The sequence below is a fragment of the Sesamum indicum genome, linkage group LG10, assembly GCF_026168435.1.
Source record: "Sesamum indicum cultivar Baizhima isolate 11 linkage group LG10, ASM2616843v1, whole genome shotgun sequence".
Lineage (NCBI taxonomy): Eukaryota > Viridiplantae > Streptophyta > Magnoliopsida > Lamiales > Pedaliaceae > Sesamum > Sesamum indicum.
Genome location: NC_142666.1, coordinates 17934167 through 17955541, shown reverse-complemented (window position 1 = coordinate 17955541; position 21375 = coordinate 17934167). Strand labels below are relative to the sequence as shown.

Here is a 21375-nt window from a genome sequence, read left to right as displayed (position 1 = left end):
ATAATTTATAGTTATATGACAAAAAATGATATCTACATCGATATCAAAGGGAATCCAAATTATCAGTACATGACTAAATTTATCAAAATAGAATTAAATATGAGATGTTCGGGATTAAATATGTCAAAAAAATAACTATATATATATAAAATAAGTTACAAGATTAAAATACTAATAATTTATAATTACAAAATCAAAAATGTAATTATGCCAAAAGATGTTGTCAGTCCTTTTATCTTTATATTTTTTCCCAATTCACAGGAAAAACTAGAATAGATTGAGGATGAAGTCCAAGTGGCATGGGTCCAAAGGAACTAATAATTCAGACTATATATATCTACTAGAAAAATTATAGCATTTAACTACGGTTAATTATCATGATTAATAACAAATAGCCGTAGCAAATAATTATTCACCATCGCCGCGCAACAGTTGTTGGTCGTAGTTTTTGCGCGGGTGGCTAAAACATTTACGATGGCTAAAAATCATTGCAAATGTTTTAATCACGGCTCTTAGCAGTGGCAAATAATTTTTTCATGATAGAAAATTAGTTTTTTGCATCGATTTTATTTAGTTATAGTCAATAATAATCATTTCCCATAATTTTTTATCATAGTCATTAATGTTCTAGCCAATATTAATTTTTTTCTAGTGATCACAACAGGGGAAGTCAGAAGAGAAAAAAAAAATGCATTTTTCATTTTATAACTCATGGGGATGACACTTTGTTTCCACTTATATTTTAATTTTGTAATGAAGGATAATATATGTATATATATATATATAAAGAGTAACATATTTAATACAATTTTTGTCCAAAAATACTAATTTTATTGTCATGTGTCAAGCATGTATCTTTTTCAGACAAAAATGGCATCTTTTACCAAATGTACTATTTTTCAAAAAATTACTAACGTCAATTGTCAAATTTAAACGAAAAGTACACGAAAAATGCCATATCATCACATGAGAAACTAGAAGTCATTATTAATAAAAATATAAATATAAAAAAAAGAGCAGATCAACCTATATATGGTTGGTGGGACTTGATTTTCTATTTCAAATTTTATTTTATTTTTTATTTTATTTAACATATATACACAATATATATAAAAAATTTGCTCAAATAAAAATAAATAATATTATCTTTACATACGTAATATTTAAATATATTAAATAAAATAAAGTTTAAAATAGAAAATTCAATTCAACCCTCGAGCACTTGATCTCTACAAATTATGGTTTGAAAGTTTCTTATGAATTACACTGGTTCAACACGCTTTTGAAAGATCAACCTAGCAAAAGACTTTGACCTAAAGGTCAACTTCATATGATAATAATTAAATAACTAGTTTCTCGGCAAGTACGATATATTTGACATATAATTCATCATTTTTTTTTAAACTGTACATCAATCATAGAATAAGTATATTATATTTATTGTATAACTAATGTAAATTTGACCAAATCCAATCTAAATTAGAATTTATCCTCACAATAATGCGTTCATATAAACCACATCCTCTGATAATAGCAAGAGTCAGTCCACAATGGAGTGCTTACATATAAAATATCTAATACTTAATGTTAAATCAGTTCATAAATGCTTACATAAATAATTGACTTGGGTTCAACTACATTGGAGGCTAACAGTGTTGAAAATCCAGGCAGTCCTTACTGTACCTAGACAATTACATAGGATATCGATCCGCAACAGAACCTTCTATTTGTACTATAAATAGCAGCACTGATTTTTCCATTTCTCATCATCACTATCATAAGCCTAATAGCCAAAACATTCAATAGATCAATCCCTTTTATCTATATCACTTTGTAGCTCAAGAATCATAGCCATGGGTGCCATCACTTATGATATGGAGATTCCTTCTTCAATCCCGGCCAACAAGATGTTTAAGGCCCTCGTTCTCGATGCAGACACCCTTATTCCTAAGATCATGCCTCAGGCCATCAAGAGTGTCGAGATCCTGGAGGGAGACGGTGGCGTGGGAACCATCAAGCTCGTCCATTTTGGCGAAGGCAGCCAGTATAAGAGCGTGAAGCACCGTGTCGATGCTATTGACAAGGAAAATTTGACCCACAGCTACACCATTGTGGAGGGTGATGCTCTGGCGGGCGTTCTTGAATCCATTACTTATCATGTCAAGATTGTGCCGACGGAAGATGGAGGATGCATCTGCAAGAACAGGAGCATTTACCACACCAAGGGAGATGTTGAGATTAACGAAGAGAAGATCAAGGAAGGAAAGGAGAAGGCCGGGCAGATGTTCAAGGCCATTGAGGCTTACCTCCATGCCAATCCTGATGCCTAAGAGCTGAAGATGTATGCAACCTGAGGCACTAATATTGCACTATATATGTTATGATACTGTGTAATTGGGTTTTCTGCCATCATGAAAAGATGCACTGTGTTACTGAATCATTTCAATAAAAGTGAGTGTTTTTTGGATTTCTATTAAATTTTATATTGGTGATTGGGGTTGTTCCACCATACTATAAAAAAATGGATTAGTAATTATGGCTTAAAAAATTATAATAAATCAATACCATCCGCCACGATCAAAGAAAAACGATGCAAAAACTTAAAGTTTGACCATGGTTAGTCAATATTCGCAATGGTTTTACCTATAAAATCAGTTATAGCAAATATTTTGGCTCGCTTACATAAACAACGGCTAATAGCCGTTGCGCAACCATGATTAATTAGTATCATCATAATTTTTTTTATTTTTAATCATGTTAATTAATCATAGTGAAAAATTATATTTCTTTTTAATCTAATAGGGCTCTATGGAAAAAATTGTGGGGATCAACCTGAAATCAAAGAAAGACGGGGAATTTATTAAAAAAATGCAAAAAAAAAAAAAAGTTAATAAAGTAGAGTGAAAATGAAAGGGTTAGAAAAAGTGAGTGGCACCGCACCATTTTTTATTTTAAAAAAAAAATTCCTTATGTCACCGCGGTCACAAACCGCGGTGACATTGTTCTTTAAAAAAAAAAAATTTTAATGTGTCACCGCGTTCAAAACCGCGGTGACAAATTTTTTTTTTTAAAAAAAAATTATTTTATTTTACGATGAATTACTATCAACTTCTCGTTAAAATTTCGACACTGTTATGGCGAGTTGTCAACCATCAAATATACCGTTCGACTCCCATTAATGAGACGAACATTTCCCCACAAACAATTTCAAGTTTTATCAATCGTAAATAATGAATTTTTAGCACGAACACCGCACCTTTCGGCCGTCGATTCGCCGCCACCGGAGCAACCCACGATCACGAACAACCACCACTGGACTCGCCTCGACCTAACGGTTCTAACGAGACCAACCTAGTTCAATTTTATTAAATATTTGTTAAGATATGAAAATTTGAAGTTTTTCCGCCGAAAATTCGCGCTGAATCTGTTTGCTGCCACTTCTCCACCGTGAGGACGAATCACAGATTAAGACCATAGCCGTTTGAATCCTGTCGTCCAGACGATTCCAACAAGACCAATCTTGCTTAATTTCATTAAGCATTTGTTTGTTCAATTTTTTAAATAGTTATAATTTTATTAAATTTTATTTAATTAATTAATAATACTATTTATAATTAATTAATAATACTATTTATAATTAACTAAATAGAATTTAATAAAACTACAAATATTTTAAAATATATGTATTTTAATTGAACAAATAAAAAAAAAAGAAAATAAATTTGACAAACAATTTCAGCGAATTTTTAGTGGAAAAATCTTTAAATTTTTAAATTTCAACAAATACTTGATGAAATTGAGCAAGACTGATCTAAATAGTATTATTAATTATTAATTATTAATTAATTATAAATAGTATTATTAATTAATTATAAATTTAATTATTAATTATTAATTAGTTATAAATAGTATTATTAATTAATTAATTATTATAAATAGTATTATTAATTAATAAATAGAATTTAATAAAATTATGACTATTTTAAAACATATGTATTTTAATTGAACAAATAAATACTTGATGAAATTGAGCAAGATTGGTCTTGTTGGAATCGTCTGGACGACAGGATTTGAACGGTTATGGTCTTAATCTGTGATTCGTCCTCACGGTGGAGAAATGACAGCAAACAGCTTTAACGCGAATTTTCGGCGGAAAAACTTCAAATTTTCATATCTTAACAAATATTTAATAAAATTGAACTAGGTTGGTCTCGTTAGAACCGTTAGGTCGAGGCGAGTCCAGTGGTGGTTGTTCGTGATCGTGGGCCGCTCCGGTGGCGGCGAATCGACGGCCGAAAGGTGCGGTGTTCGTGCTAAAAATTCATTATTTACGATTGATAAAACTTGAAATTGTTTGTGGGGAAATGTTCGTCTCATCAATAGGAGTCGAACGGTATATTTGATGGTTAACAACTCGCCATAATAGTGTCGAAATTTTAATAAGAAATTGACAGCTATTCGTCGTAAAATAAAATAATTTTTTTTTTAAAAAAAAAAAATTTGTCACCGCGGTTTTGAACCGCGGTGACACATTAAAAAGTTTTTTTTTAAAAAAAAACAATGTCACCGCGGTTTGTGACCGCGGTGACATAAGGAATTTTTTTTTTTAAAATAAAAAATTGTGGCACTTTTCTAATCCTTTCATTTTCACTCTACTTTATTAACTTTTTTTTTTTTTTTTTTTGCATTGTTTTAATAAATTCCCCAAAGACGGGTTATGATCTTTGGAATCACAAAAAGTCTTCTCATATTGAAGTTATTAAAAATCTAAAAAGGATTGTTGCAGAGATAATAATACATGGATACATTATTTGAAATCCAATAAAAGATAACTTCTTGTCATATACGGTTAATTTTTATGGTCAAATAAGGAAAAAAAGGGTGTAAATCTACCTCTATAGTAATTTGTTATTTTTGATCTGGTCTGAACGTGTTTATTTTGAATTATGATATATTGAATCCATCATTAAATTTTATTTATAATAAATGATGTAATTAAAGCACAAAACTGAGGGTAAAAAAAGAATTTTGATCATACCTGTAAAGGAAAATTAAGCTCCAGAAATCAAAATATTAATCAAGGGGGATCTTATGATGCACACTGCACAGTGAAGGCCATGCAACAACTATGAAAAACCAGTCGACAATTCACATCATCCGTTGTCGTCCAGCGGTTAGGATGTCTGGCTTTCACCCAGGAGACCCGGGTTCGATTCCCGGCAACGGAATTTTTATGAAGTCTAAAGGTTTTGGAACATTTCATTTTAGTCATTTCAGAAATTTCATATGTTGTCAAGATTAATTATTATTCTCGAAAATAAAAAATCATTGTAAATATTAATTTACCACAAACACAATTATTATTAGTGTTTGTTTTACACGAAATTAAAATATTAATTATAATAAATCATGATAATATTAGTTAATTGTGGTTAAAAATTAAATTTTTGTACTAATTTTATTTAATAATAATTGATAATGTAGACAAAATTTCTCTTTTTTTTTTTTTTTGGGTGTGGTGAGTTTAATATGAAGTGCTGACGGCCCATCTTTTATTCCGATTCCCACACCAAACGACCAATAATTAAAGTTTCATAAATAGTTCGAATGCAGAAATAATTGAGTTTGTGGTCAACAAATCTGTGCTGCCGCCTCTCAATATATATACAAATATGAAACTTTGATTATATTTACAAGCAAGTGGAAGCGATCAATTCAAACTTGAGAACTTTCCATTTGAACTATAAATACCCCTTCTGCTTCTCATCATACCTCACAGCATCAAAGGCATACTACAAATTAACTTGCTCATTATTTCCATTTTCCTAAAGTTCATTTCTTTCAAATTTTGAACATTTTAACCATGGCTCCTATCACTTACGATATTGAGATTCCTTCCCCAGTCCCAGCTGCTAAGATGTATAAGGCCGTCGTCCTCGATGCAGACACCCTCATCCCAAAGATCATGCCTCAAGCAATCAAAAACGTCGAGATCTTGGAAGGGGATGGCGGTGTGGGAACCGTCAAGCTCATCCATTTTGGGGAAGGCAGCCAGTACAAGAGCGTGAAACATCGTGTTGATGCTCTTGACACCGAAAATTTGACCCACAGCTACAGCATTGTTGAAGGCGATGCTTTGATGGGCGGTCTTGAGTCGATTACTTATCATGTCAAGATCGTTCCGACTGAAGATGGAGGATGCATTTGCAAGAACAGGAGCATTTATCACGCCAAGGACGGGTTTGAGCTTAGTGAAGAGAAAATCAAGGAAGGGAAAGAGAAGGCCATGGCCATGTTCAAGGCAATTGAGGCGTACCTCCAAGCCAACCCAGAGGCTTAAATGCTGGTCATTAATTACATACTGAATTTTTGCATACTACTACTTGTGTAATATTTTGTTTGTTTGCAAGTACTTATGCTGCACTTTCTGTATTGAATATATTCTGTACGTTTGTGTAATTGTATCCTTTCATCTAAGTTGGATTTCCTGCTTCATACTGTGAATTTAAAGAAGTTACAACCTGCGAATTATACCATTATTATTACTTAATCAATCTTGTCAACATTTATAGTTCTTCATAGCATCTTACAGCTAATATATATATCATCCAACATGAATGCAAGTAGTCTTGGCACAGAAATTTTGAGGAACATAGATACCAACTGAGTACTGATCGATGCGTACTCGGATGTTGCCTTACTAATGTCATTTCTATACCAACATAAGTATTTTCTATACAAATTTTGGCTCAAGTCAAAGATAAACCAAATTTATTTTCTGGTTTTCTATTCGATTTTATTTGCAAATTCCGGCCGTCCAAGGATCCGTGCAAGGTAACAGATTTCATCAGCAGGCATCTTGCAGCAGGAAGAACAAGTCTGAACAAACTGAAAAATTAACTTTCTCGACCATCTATTATATATCCAGCATTATGCAGGTAGAGTATGATACGTCCGTCCATATCATGACATTTCTTTTACGGATAAAAATGATTAACAATCCAGGAATGCAGATAGAATTATGGTAAGTATCTTGAAATAGCAGAGCTTTCGATCAGTGGTGTGCTCTTAAAAAATCTGTAAGGAAAATTATCTGTATTTAGTTTAAATTAAGGCAGTGAATGTATTCTGGACATTTCAGCAGCAAACTACAATCTGTTTGTATTTCCAAAAGAGTTAATTTTCTAATTCTTTGTTCACAGGGGTATTTGCCCATGTCTCATATGACAAGGGGGTAAATTGTATTTTTCCCATTTCCAAAAGTATTTCAATCCACTCCTCTGCGGTAAAATAATTAATTCTCTTTTACTAACTTGAAAGGCGTAAAAGTTACAGATGATCTAAAAAAAATTATGTTTCGGATACGAAGAAATTAAACTGTCCCTGTTAATAATTCAGGGAATTTTTCTTCTCATGAAAAAGTAAGAGAAAGTTGAATAACTATACTGACAGTCTAGAGGAAGCAGATAGTCAGAAACGGAATGCCCATTGTTTAAAGTAGGCCATGCCTTCACACTCTGATGAATAATCTCATTATTGGAGTAGACAAAAAGAATTGACTTCAGTTCAACAATTTTGGGGTTATAATGTTCCACTGAATAGAGAAACCCCATTGGATTTCTGGCATTAAGTCTTGCAAGAGAACATTCCATTTTACACAATAAATAGCAGCCTTGCTTCTTCCATCCCCCCCAAGTTGGACTTGGTAATAGATGAACCAAGCCAAACTTGGCGAATACATCAGCTAGTTGTGCACTAGACGCCACATGTTTAGGAGCCAAAAAACCTTCTTTATACTTATCTCTTATCAAGTGGCAATCAAGTAGTTGACCTGGAAACTGTGTGTTGCTTCTTTGTTTTCCATGATATCAAGGAGGATCCTAAACATATGCAGAACCCTTTGAGTGATCCCCTAGTATCCACACAAGAGGCCCAGTCAGCATACTGTAGGCTACTAGTTCTTTTGATGTATCTGAGGAGAAAATAAGCCTTTGTTTGTTGTCCCTTTGAGATATCTCAGTAGACGTAGAGCTGCATCCCAATGTTGCTTGCAAGGGAATTGCATAAACTGGCTAAAACCATATTCTTGAACTCTGGTGGTGAATTCTGCATTCCACTGTCTGGATGCTTGTTTTAAACCACACAAGGACCTGTTTAGTTTGCAGACATGTCCGTCTAAAACAATATAACCTTCAGGTGGTACCATATAAATTTCTTCTTCCAAATTGCCATGTAAAAATGCATTGTTGACATCCACATGGTAAATGCCAATGCAATGAAGTTGCCATTGCCAACAGAGAAACTATCTACATAATCCATCCCTTCTACTTGGTTGTAGCCTTTGACTACCAGTCTAGCTTGTGCTAATCATTGATCCATCTGCATTTAGCTTAAGTTTAAAAATCCATCAGCAACCTATAGCTCTTTGTCTTGAGGAATAGGTGTTACTGTCCAAGTATTATTTTTCTCCAGGGCATCCAACTCACCATCCATGGCTACTCTCCAGTCTTTATGTTTGCATGCTTGTGCACAGTTCTTGGGCTCCTACATGTTAGTTAAGGCGGCCAAAAAAACAGTTGTGCATAGATGCAAATGTAGCAACAGATAATGTTTTGTGATCAGAGTTCAAGTAATAGCATTCAAAGTCCTGCATCCATGCCGGTTTATTAACAATCCTGCATCCAAAATAAAGAAAAAACACTTGTACTTACCTTGGATTATTAATCCATGAAGATGCTTAAGGCACAAAATTTGGTATATGCTTGTTCTAAATTTATTATGTTCCATATATATAAAGTTCAAATTTATTATGCACATTTAATTTAGAACCCAATTAATAATCAATTTGTTTGGACTTTTAATTGATAGTCACTAATTCGAAACTATTAATATAATGTAACTGGCACTAGAAAAAAAATGGCTATTGGCTACAATTTTAATAGCTATGAACTAAAAATCATGATAAATTATTTTTATTGATAACTTCGATGCAAAAAACATAAATTTTTCACCAAGAAAAAGTTATTTATCATGGCTAAGAGTCATGGTAAAAATATTTGTCATGGCTAAATATTTTAGCTACAATCGCAGATACCACGGTCCACAACCATTGCATGACCGTGGTCAATGACTATTTGCTACGACTATTTTTTAAAATTTTCAGAATCAATTTAAAAATTTCATGTAATTTTTGACAAATTCTTAACTCATGCCAGGCAACACTGTTCTTTTTTGTATGGTGAGTCTAATATGAAGGCTGACATCTCATCTTTTATTCCGATTCCCACACCAACCGACCAATAATTAAAGTTTCATAAATAGTTGAAAAATGCCGAAATCATTGAGTTTGGGTCAAGAAATCTGTGCTACCATATAAAACTTTAATTAAATTTACAAGCATGTCGAACGGACTAATTCATACTTGAGAACTTTCCATTTTGAACTATAAATACCCCTTCTGCTTCTCATTATACCTCACAGCATCAAAGGCATACTAGAAATCAACTAGCCATTTGATCAACCCTCCTTGCTCTCTATTTTCGTTATCCTAAAGTTTATTTCTTTCAAATTTTGAACATTTTAATCATGGCCTCTATCACTTACGATATTGAGATTCCTTCCCCAATCCCAGCTGCCAAGATGTATAAGGCCGTCGTCCTCGATGCAGACACCCTCATCCCAAAGATCATGCCTCAGGCGATCAAAAATGTCGAGATCTTGGAAGGAGATGGCGGTGTGGGAACAATCAAGCTCATCCATTTTGGGGAAGGCAGCCAGTATAAGAGCGTGAAACACCGTGTCGATGCTCTTGACACCGAAAATTTGACCCACAGCTACAGCATTGTTGAAGGTGATGCTCTGATGGGGGGTCTTGAGTCAATTACTTATCATGTCAAGATCGTTCCAACTGAAGACGGAGGATGCATTTGCAAGAACAGGAGCATTTATCAGGCTAAGGGCGGGTTTGAGCTGACTGAAGAGAAAATCAAGGAAGGGAAAGAGAAAGCCATGGCCATGTTCAAGGCAATTGAGGCTTACCTCCAAGCCAACCCAGAGGCTTAAATGCTGATCATCACGTTGAACTTTTCAATATACAATAACTAGCTACCTGTGTAATATTTTGTTTGTTTGGAAGTACTTATGTTGCACTTTCTGTATTCAACATATTTTGTACTTTTGTGTTGTAATCTTTCTTCAAAGTTGGTTTCCCTATTTCATAATGAAAATTGTTACCATCACAACCTGTGAATTCTGCCATTATTAATTAGGGTAAATTACAAAAGACTGTCATGAAGTCTAGCATCATTATAGACACATTGTTGTTTAGGTTATCACTATCCTACTAATTTTAACGATTGTCTGACAAATTTCATTAGCATCTGTTTAGTTTTCATCCATTTTTTGTAGTAAACTAAACAAAATGCCCTTGTGGATTATGAATTATAGTTTTACTTATTTTTTAAAATGTTCTAAATTTTTTATTTTGGACTAAGTGAATAATTCCTTTATAGTTTTTTAAATTTTCCGTCCACCTCCTCCGTTTTTTTACAATTTTTTTTAGGAAAAAAAAATACAGTAATGGTAAAGTTGATAATTCCAAACCTTTTATCTAAAGATTACATAATAGCCCATTGATACCAGACCAACATCCAAATTGAAAAAATATTCATAATAATATCAAACCCTATAAAAACTCGTTGTAATTTACCATATTAATTATTACTTTGTCTCAATCTTCTCAACATTCAGTACTAAGATATATTTTTCTTTGCTAGTGTCATTAAATAATTCTACACCAACTTAATTATTTTCTGGTTTTGTATTCAGTATAAGAAAAGAAAATTGACCAAACTGAAAATTAACTGTGGGAAGTCGGAGAGCAGTCTATTATTGAGTGCTCTAATCAAATTTGGAGGAACATTATGTGCTCAATCACATCAAAGCCTTTTAAGGCGGATTGCATTTGCTTCCTCTAAGTGTATAAAAAATTATCTTATTTATTTTATTTACAAAAATATTATGTACGCATAGTATGTATATATTAAAAAAAAATTAAAATTTACTCCTTCGCAGTATAAAATATATGCAAAAATACCTTGTTATAATTTTATTTTAATCGAAATACCTCCCTATGTAATTCGAAAAGAAGCAAAAGACCCCTATACGAGAGCTGGTATAATACACAACCTTATCTCGCCTGGCCGTCTCGTCACCCACCTCCAGTTCCTTGCTTGGCCGACCCCTCACCCCTCCATCTCTGCCCGCCCCCATTTTCACCTAGTCTCCCCGCCAAACCCAACGCCTCCGCCCCCTCCATTCTATATATATATATTTAAAATATATTGTTTAACTTTTAATTGTATACAAAAATTTAAATATAAATCTTTGATTTAAATTAAATAAAATCTACACCAATAATTCACTAAATACATCTGAACTATAGATTGGAATTAAGATTTAACGATATTTAAATAAGGGTGTAAAAATTATTTTTAATTAAAAAATAAAATAAATTGAAAAAGGCACGTGTGGTACTCAGAATGCGTAAGAGGAGTTTTTTGTACCATTTTAAAAAATATAAGGATATAATTTGACTCTTTTCTCTTTACATGGGGTAGTTGGAACATCTCTCATATCCCCGTTATTAGTTCACGGATTGTTTCTTCTCATGATCATGACTATATACTTCAAATAGTTGAATTGTTTGAACCATAGCTGATCAAAATGGTTTGGAATGATAGCAGACAATGTAGAGGTAGCAGACTAGTCGAAAACGGAATGCGGCCATATCTGCCTTCACACACTATAGCTTGAACTAACCTCATTATTAAAGTAGACAAAAGGAATTGACTTCAATTCAACAATTTTGTGCTATAATCGTACCATTGAATAGAGAAAGGACATGGATTTCTGGCACTATGTCATGCAAGAGAACATGGGAGCTAACACTATAAATACCACCCCTGCTTCTTCCCATTTCCCATCGCAATATCCAGTATTACATCTTCCTTCTTATTCCATTTTCTCTAAGCCACTTCCAGCTTAAAAATTCACAGCCATGGTTGCCATCACTTACGATATTGAGATTCCTTCCTCAATCCCAGCCGCCAAGATGTTTAAGGCTGTTGTTCTTGATGCAGACACTGTTATTCCTAAAATCATGCCTCAGGCTATTAAAAACGTCGAAATCTTGGAAGGAAATGGCGGAGTGGGAACCGTCAAGATCATCCATTTTGGGGAGGGCAGCCAGTATAAGAGCGCAAAGCACCGTGTTGATGCTATTGACACGGAGAATTTGACCCACAGCTACACCATTGTTGAGGGTGATGCTCTGACGGGCGTTCTTGAATCCATCACATATCATGTCAAGATTGTGCCGACAGAAGATGGAGGATGCATCTGCAAGAACAGGAGCATTTATCACACCAAGGGCGACGTTGAGATCAATGAAGAGAAAATCAAGGAAGGAAAGGAGAAGGCAATGCAGATGTTCAAGGCCATTGAGGCTTACCTCCATGCCAATCCAGATGCCTGAAAACCATCACTGCGACATGTTTTCGTTTGATGAATACTGTTACTTGTTTGATTTTTAGTTGTTCTTCTAAGCATGCATTTGAACATTCTGGTTATCATGAATAAGTTGTATTTTGCTCTAAACTCCGCTTCTCTCTATATGTTTCTATAAAGGTTTGAGAATTTTGTCAAAGTATTGGGTTCATGCATAAAGTAGTGTTATTTCTAATGGCAACAATGTAATTTATCATCTTGAATTTAAATTTTCATAAGTTCTTGAATTTTAAAATTGCATTAAAAGTATGAATTCTAAATTTTCATAAGTTCTTGAATTTAAATTGCATTAAAATTTCGTTCTCCATTGTGAAAAGACCCTCGTGCCCTTACTTAAGTAACTTTTCTAGTAATACTCAGAATTAGTATTAATAGAATAAAATACTATAAAAAATTTATTTAATCGTCCTAATACTTTTAAACTCCTTAGATAATGATAAATATATCCATTATAAAAAATAAATAAAAAAATAATTTTTCAACGTAATTAATTTTTTAGAAGAGACTTTTAAATAATTTTAAGAAAATCATTAAGGCACGGTAAAATTTAAAATGAAATAGCCTCAAAATAATATATAAAACACTAATATAAACTTAAAAAATTTCAAACAAAAATAAATCAATATCATGAAATTGGAAGTAAAACTTAAATCTTATTAACTAGAAGTGCTTTTGAAAATTAATATAATTTTAAGTAACCTAAAAATTAACGTCAAAGTAATCAATAAACATAAAAACATAAGTTTGTCGTTAGAAATAAAAACTGATTTCATGTAATCATGTTACGAACTAATATATCTAATTTATTAAATTCATGATCTCATATTTATTTATCGAATCTCAACCTTAATCTCTTAACTGAAATCTCATAGAATTAGTCCATGGGCATTTACTTAATTAGACATGTATATTGTATGTTTATATCATATAGAGTTGTATGTATTTCAGGAGTGATTTTAGGGATTTGGAGTGATTTTGGGGGATTTTTATTGAAGGTCAAGTTTTATTTTGTTTATATATATATTTGTACTGTGCTTAAAGAATATTCAATGAATTTTTTCCTGGCAAATTGTCATGTGCATATGAGACAAGCATGTATTATTGTATTAGACATGGTTCAAATTAATGGGTGATGTTTGATCGATTTTGGCCGATATGTATTTAAATCGGTGATAATATTTTTTGGTACCTACTATTCTCTAATTAATTATATTGTTGATAATATTAGATAATATTATCGAACGATAATGTTATATATCAAGAATAACATTTAATGCTATATCTATTAACAAAATATATATAAATATATGCTTTTGCAAAATCTGTAATATGATTTATTTATGTCATATACAATGAATAATTTTTTTGGTACTATTACTAAAAACTTATTTGGTGTTACACATTTAAATTTGACAAGTTTCGTCAAATTTTATTCTGAAACCCCTTTTAATATATGATAACAAATAGTCATTTACGTTATTTGTATTGATTTTGTAAGTTTACTTTTTCTTTTAATTTGCATCTGTCCCATATGTATTTACATTGATGAAAATAAAGTTATTTTAATTTATTTACCATTTCTGCTCTTAAATTAATTAATTTAAGTTAAAACTTAAAAGTCATAAGTAACTCCGTAGTAATTTATGCAGCTTAATTTTATATTATTAAGTTATTTTTCTAAACATCATTTCAATTTCTTTTCATTTTTCATTTTTATTTTTAGATATTCTCAATTTTTGTTACTGTTTAACTTACAATCTTCTCCATAATTTATTTTTAAAATATATAAAAGTGAAAAAAAATGTAGTTGGAATATTTGAAAAAATAATTTAATATCCAGTAAGATGCGGAAAATTTATAGAGGACTGCTTATAACTTTTGATTTAAATCAACTTTATTTAAATAGTTTGAAAGCAAAAGTTGTAAAATAAAAACACTCCTTTTCGATTTATTTCCAGCAATAAGCTGATAAATATTTATCTAATATTAACTGTTTAATAGAAATATTGTACTTTTAGTCCTATAGGATAAAAGGTTCAATACTTTTAGTCTTATGCTTTATGAAAATTTTAAAATGGTCCTATCATTAAAAAATACAACACGGTTAGTCCTCTAGTTTATGAAATTTTCAAAATAGTCCCAAAAATAATAAAACTGGACACATTTAGTCCAATGTCCAAGATTCTGTCAAAAATTAGACTGCAAGAACACCTGCAATGCACGTGTCCGTTAGCTTGATTGTTCACACGTACAACTGATGAACAAGCTCATCGCACGTGCCCATGTTGTCTATTTTTTTACAAAAAAAATTGAGCATAAGACTTAATATATCGAGTTTTCATAATTTTAAAATCATTTCAAAAATTCTGAAAAAGATAAAACTAATTGCGCTCGAGTTTCCCGATCTTGAAAATCCCATAAAACCAAAAACTGAAAGGATGCCTATCTCATAAGACTAAAAATATGATTAATGCTTAAATTATCAATTCATAAGGGTCCTTCCGGTGTGTGAATAGAATCACATTCTATACATAGTTGAGGTCAACGTATTCGTGCTGTCATAATCAATTTTGAATATGATTAACAAGCAACTTGGCTGTCTACTGTCAAGTTTTACATATTAATTCACACACAAGAACTTTCCATCTTGAACTATAAATACCCCTTACTGCTTCTCATATCTCACACCACCAAAAGGCAAAGTAGAATCCGAGCCATTTGATCTCATTTTCCTCACCTTCATTTCTCTCAGACTTGTAAGATTTTAGCCATGGGTGCCATTACTTATGATATGGAGATTCCTTCCTCTATCCCAGCAGCCAAGATGTATAAGGCCGTTGTTCTCGACTCAGACACCCTTATCCCCAAGATCCTGCCTCAGGCTATCAAAAACGTCGAAATCTTGGAAGGAGACGGCGGTGTGGGAACCGTCAAGCTCATCCATTTCGGCGAAGACAGCCAATACAAGAGCGTGAAGCACCGTGTGGATGCTCTTGACACGGAAAATTTGACTCACAGCTACAGCATTATCGAAGGTGATGATGCTCTGATGGGCGCTCTTGAATCCATCACTTATCATATCAAGATCGTCCCGACTGAAGACGGAGGATGCATCTGCAAGAACAGGAGCATTTATAACACCAAGGGCGATGTTCAGCTTAGTGAAGAGAAGATCAAGGAAGGGAAAGAGAGGGCCATGGCTATGTTCAAGGCCATTGAGGCTTACCTCCAAGCAAATCCTGATGCCTAAAATGCCCACAAATTGGACTCTATCATCACTTGTGTGTATTCTGTCGTTGTTTTCGAGTCTGCATTTACAGTTTGAGAGTATGATGAATAAGTTGTATTCTACTGTTGCTTTTCACTGTTCTTGTGAAATTATATCACTGCTTTGATTTGTTGAAGGCACGACTTTTCCCAGATAATTTTCTTGAACATTCATAGTTGTTCTTAAAGAGTTAATTACATTTTACCCCGTGACAATACTAAATGACAAAAATTTCCCTAATAAGGATCTTAAATTGAAAAAAAATATGCAATGTACAACCATCTAAATATTTAAAAGGGTTAATTATATTTTTGTCATTTGAATTTATGATCGCTTTTACATTTTGGCATCTAAAAACTTTTTTTGTGTCAACTTACCATCTCAACTTTACTAAATTTTATACTTTGCCATTTATAATTGTTTTTCGATCAATTTTTTTGTCAAAAGGCCATCACATGCAGTGCACATGTGATATTTAGGGATTATATGATGTGATACTTTTCATATATATATACACAGCCTTGTAATGTTAAAAAAATAAATAAAGGGTCATATATGGCAAAATAAATTTTGCAAAGTTGAGGCGGTAAGTTAAAAAAATAAATCGATGACAAAGTGTAGAAGTGGACATAATTCATATGGCAAATATAATTTACCCTATTTAAAAAATAAGTTCACTACCTCCGCACAAGGGTTTCATTGCTCTTTTGTAACAATTCTCATGTTATGTTGCCCTTTTTCTAAAAAAAAATTCAAATAATATTTGCGCGCGTGTTAATTTTTTACAAGGGATTTGTTGTCTTGTACAAACAAAGCATTGAAATCCCAGAGGGCTCAAATTTGAATGATTAAAATGTCTTTAAATCTAAATATTGTAAGCTTACTTGTTATTTTTAATATTTTTAACATTACTAGCTCCACGTCTTAACTAATAAACAAACAACTATACGTTTCCTAACGTCCATGGGTTCGCGACGAATTGGTATTTTTACCAAATTCTATTTCATCTTCTGTTTTATTTAATACATACGCACCGTATATAAAAATTAAGTGATTTAGACGCCTTGCTGACCACACCTATTCCTCAATATCGTGAAAAATGGACCTTGGGGCAGCTAATCTGTGCTACTTCATCTCAGTTCAATAATTGTCATCATGAAAATGAATGAGACTTGAATATAAATTTGATTCATCTCCAATGAGTCAAAAGAGTACAATATTAGTTCCACATGTTCTGTAAAAATTTGAGTTCTAAATTAAGTGTTTTCTATTGAGATATGTGTTAAGTTCTTACATAGTTGACTTCTATAAAGACGTGCAAAATATCAATTAATGCAATTTGGAAAGAAGCTTAATCAAGTGACAGATCTATAGAAATGGTTTACATAGAATAATAGCAATTAAGTACATGAGAATCTACCAGTAGACTAGTCAAAAATGGAATGCCCACTCTTTATTAGGCCCGCGTCCACACTCCAAAGCGGAAAAAATTGTAATTTTAGTCCTGTAATTTAGGAGGGTGGGCATTTTTAATCCTATATAAATTGATTTTCGTAATTTAGTTATATAGTTTCATAGTTTTGGCAATTTTAATCCTTTTCTGACCAAATTGGCTGGAAATTGCAATCTACTTGCAATGTCTTATAAATAAATTCATGCAGGACAAAAAATGTTAATCTCCCAAATTATAGGACTAAAATTGCTAATGTCCTCTAAGTTACAAAACTAAAATTGCAATTTAACCGGGTCATGTGCAAATCAGATGCAATTTTCCGGCCAAAAAGGATGAAAACTGCCAAATTTTTAAAGTTATAGGATTAAATTGTGAAAATCAATTCGTACAGGACCAAAAATGTGACTTCTATAAATTACAGAATTAAACTTGTATTTTTTTTCCTATAAAGCGTGAACTCATCTCATTATTATTAAACGATCACGTCATCTAAAATCAAGCAGAGAGAGAAATCACAAAATTTTAATATCATAATATGTATTGGAGTAGTTGACAGTAGTAGACAAAAAGAATTGACTTGAGTTCAACAATTTTGGGCTACAACCATGGGGTGGTGAAAAGTCATATATGGATATTTTGCGCTAAGGGTGCAAGAGAACATTCTATCTACGTTATAAATAGATGTTCGCCTTCTTGCATTTCGCATCAGACTAAGTCACAAAGACAAGCCTTTTCAACAAAGTAAATCTTGCTTTCTTATTCCTTCTTTGTTAGAATTTCAACTCGAAAATCATAGCCATGGGTGCCATCACTTACGATATTGAGATTCCTTCCTCAATCCCAGCCGCCAAGATGTTTAAGGCCGTTGTCCTCGATGCAGACACCCTTATTCCTAAGATCATGCCTCAGGCTATTAAGAACGTCGAGATCTTGGAAGGAGATGGTGGTGTTGGAACCGTCAAGATCATCCATTTTGGTGACGGCAGCCAGTATAAGAGCACTAAGCACCGTGTTGATGCTATTGACACGGAGAATTTGACCCACAGCTACACCATTGTCGATGGTGATGCTCTGGCCGGCGTTCTTGAATCCATCACATATCATGTGAAGATTGTGCCGAGGGAAGATGGAGGATGCATCTGCAAGAACAGGAGCATTTACCACACCAAGGGCGACGTTGAGATCACTGAAGAGAAAATCAAGGAAGGAAAGGAGAAGGCAATGCAGATGTTCAAGGCCATTGAGGCTTACCTTCATGCCAATTCTGATGCCTAAAGCTAATTACAAGCCTTGTTTGCATTGCTATTACTTGTGATTTTTTGTTCTTTCAAGTTTGTATGATGATGCAATTTCCTTACTAAAGGTTTTCTTTGGAATCTGTTCGATCACATAATCAAAAAGTTTGATATATACATTCCATTTTGTCCTATGATTACGTTAATACTATTATTTTGCTGACAAAGTTCCCTGTGAAGGAGGTAGTATGTTACCTTCAGGTAAAATTGCAATATCGATCCAATAAGAATGGATCATTTTCACTTTGGTTCTGCATGTTGCAGGATTTTATTTTGATCCTAAGTCTTGTTAAAATTTGCACCATTAGTCCAAAAACAATATACTATTAGAAATGATTGAATGTATTCCTGGTCTCCGTAATTTAGGTCATATATTGGTGTTTTCATCCTTCAACTTTTCAAAATAGTATTTTGGTCCTACATCATTTTAATTTTCATTAGTCCTTTTCTTCGTCGAAATTCACCTCCATTGATAAGAAGGATGAACTCCAGTAAACAAAGGATTAAAATCATGAAAATAAAAAATGTGCAAAACCAATATGCTATCTGATAAAGTTATAGGACAAAAATTAGCCAATCAGTATAGTAATCCTAATTTTAAAAAATCAGATGAGATGCACAAAAATTTTCAGGGAAAAAGGGGAACTCTAACGGAAAAAGGGACTAAATTCGAGAAAATTAAAATGATGTAGGACTAAAATGCATTTAAACCCTGTTACAAAGATTCGGAGAGAAAATTTTAGAGGATAAGCAGATGATTTAGGATTTAGAAATTAATGATCAATACAAAACACCATAGTTTTTAAATCGTAATCGTGAATATTCAATTTTTCCTTAGTGATAATTAGCAAACACTCAAGTCTATGATTGGGTGCTCTGACCTGAAGTCCAAATAAAACTCACAAGTAATTAGTTGTTCAAACATGCTTTAAATAATTAAAGATGTCCCTATCCAAAGATGAGAAAAATGTAATTTTTGTCCTATAAATTTGGGATGTCACTTTTGGTCCATTGTAATTTAGTTTTACACTTTTGATCTAATATTTGCTGAAAAATGCCATTTTTGTTGGAAAAGGGATTGTCCGTGCCAAGCATGTGTTATCCACTACAAAAGATTATGTCAAATAGTAGGATTTTTGCTAATTTACGTCAACAACAAATTAGCATAAAAAATATTAGCATAAAAAATATTTACTTGTTAATTAGTTCGTGGCTAATTTTAGCATTAAATATTTTTATTGCTGATATTACTAGAAATTTTGTTAACAAAAATACTAGTTAGTAAAATTTTGCGAGAAATTTGTCAATCTTTCTGCCGAGGTCAACTCCAAACATTAAAATTCTTTTTTTAGTCATAGCAAGAAAATATCTCGTTTCAAATATTACTTTTGAAATCACAAAAATCTAAAATCATTGTCCCCTACTAAATTTGTTGCTAATTACCAACAACGCTCCATTCTAATTTCCTAACTATTGGGATAATTTTTTCTAGTGATTTTCTAACAAAATTGGGATCTCTTTGCAAAAAATTGGACCTAATGTTCTACATTTTCTAAAGGAATAATTATATTAACATCTCATGATCTATGATCTAATGTTTTTGTCTAGAATTGTAAAATTAAAATCGGAGGGACCAAAATGCCACCCCACCATAATTACAAACGAAAATAATTGATGTCAATGCACTTGTCGTGTAATTAGTGTACAATTTAGAAAAAGTAACATATCACGACACGTGTTAATTACAAATGCATTTTTCCCACCAAAAGATGTATTATGAGTTGTGTAATTCTACGACCATGACAAGAACTGATCAATTCCATCACCAACCAAAAAAAATAGATGATGCCTCCCGGCAAGTCAGATGCTGAAGAAGCAGTCAGGAAATTCCAACCAAAGAAGTCTATCATGGAGTGCGCTAAGTCTACTAGGTCTGTTCATAATAACACACAGCTACTTCGCTTTGGTTTCACTGACTTTTTGTGTCTGTATCTGTACGGCTGAACGTAGCTAGTCCGGAAGAACGTTCTATCTCACACTATAAATACCACCTCTGCTAAACCCACATCAACAACCCTATTGGACATTCTTTCTCATCTCCAATTAATTACTTCTGAGTTTGCACTCAAACGTAAAAGCCTTCAATCATGGTTGCCATCACTTACGATATTGAGATTCCTTCCTCAATCCCAGCCGCCAAGATGTTTAAGGCCGTTGTCCTCGATGCAGACACCCTTATTCCTAAGATCATGCCTCAGGCTATTAAGAACGTCGAAATCTTGGAAGGAGATGGCGGTGTTGGAACCGTCAAGATCATCCACTTTGGTGAGGGCAGCCAGTATAAGAGCGCTAAGCACCGTGTTGACGCTATTGACACGGAGAATTTGACCCACAGCTACACCATCGTTGAGGGTGATGCTCTGGCGGGCGTTCTTGAATCCATCACATATCATGTGAAGATTGTGCCGACGGAAGATGGAGGATGCATCTGCAAGAACAGGAGCATTTACCACACCAAGGGCGACGTTGAGATCAATGAAGAGAAAATCAAGGAAGGAAAGGAGAAGGCAATGCAGATGTTCAAGGCCATTGAGGCTTACCTTCATGCCAATGCCTAAGAGCAAATTATACAACCTGAGGCACAATTTCCCTTATTTTTAAGATTCTATTGTGATATTTTGTTCTTGATTTTGAGTTATGTACTTGGGGGCTTGAAGGTAGCATCATAAACTTAAAGTTGTAAGTTACTGTACCATTTCAATAAAAGTTATTGTTTCTCAGATTGCAATTAA

At 33.0% G+C, this 21375-nt stretch overlaps 4 protein-coding genes, 1 non-coding gene and 3 pseudogenes across 5 annotated transcripts; all 8 read left to right on the top strand.

Annotated features, from left to right (window-relative positions):
- The first annotated feature begins 1751 nt into the window (after window positions 1-1751).
- Window positions 1752-2478, top strand: LOC105171722 (major allergen Pru ar 1-like). Its single transcript, XM_011092925.3, has one exon. It carries the CDS (start codon window positions 1854-1856, stop codon window positions 2328-2330), a length of 477 nt encoding a protein of 158 aa, XP_011091227.1. The 5' UTR covers window positions 1752-1853; the 3' UTR covers window positions 2331-2478.
- Window positions 2479-5156: 2678 nt separating this feature from the next.
- TRNAE-UUC (transfer RNA glutamic acid (anticodon UUC)) lies at window positions 5157-5228 on the top strand. The gene has a single exon. It is a non-coding gene; the product is annotated as a tRNA-Glu (tRNA).
- Window positions 5229-5725: 497 nt separating this feature from the next.
- LOC148786749 (major allergen Pru ar 1 pseudogene) lies at window positions 5726-6550 on the top strand (annotated as a pseudogene).
- A 2917-nt stretch (window positions 6551-9467) lies between these two features.
- LOC105171802 (major allergen Pru ar 1) lies at window positions 9468-10241 on the top strand. The gene has a single exon (XM_088885678.1). It carries the CDS (start codon window positions 9586-9588, stop codon window positions 10060-10062), a length of 477 nt encoding a protein of 158 aa, XP_088741804.1. The 5' UTR covers window positions 9468-9585; the 3' UTR covers window positions 10063-10241.
- Window positions 10242-11970: 1729 nt separating this feature from the next.
- Window positions 11971-12794, top strand: LOC105171804 (major allergen Pru ar 1). Its single transcript, XM_011093034.3, has one exon. The coding sequence runs from the start codon at window positions 12059-12061 to the stop codon at window positions 12533-12535; it is 477 nt and encodes a 158-aa protein (XP_011091336.1). The 5' UTR covers window positions 11971-12058; the 3' UTR covers window positions 12536-12794.
- A 2446-nt stretch (window positions 12795-15240) lies between these two features.
- Window positions 15241-15971, top strand: LOC110012708 (major allergen Pru ar 1). Its single transcript, XM_020697385.2, has one exon. The coding sequence runs from the start codon at window positions 15338-15340 to the stop codon at window positions 15815-15817; it is 480 nt and encodes a 159-aa protein (XP_020553044.2). The 5' UTR covers window positions 15241-15337; the 3' UTR covers window positions 15818-15971.
- A 2011-nt stretch (window positions 15972-17982) lies between these two features.
- On the top strand, window positions 17983-18717 carry LOC105171803 (major allergen Pru ar 1 pseudogene; annotated as a pseudogene).
- Window positions 18718-20570: 1853 nt separating this feature from the next.
- LOC110011240 (major allergen Pru ar 1 pseudogene) lies at window positions 20571-21375 on the top strand (annotated as a pseudogene).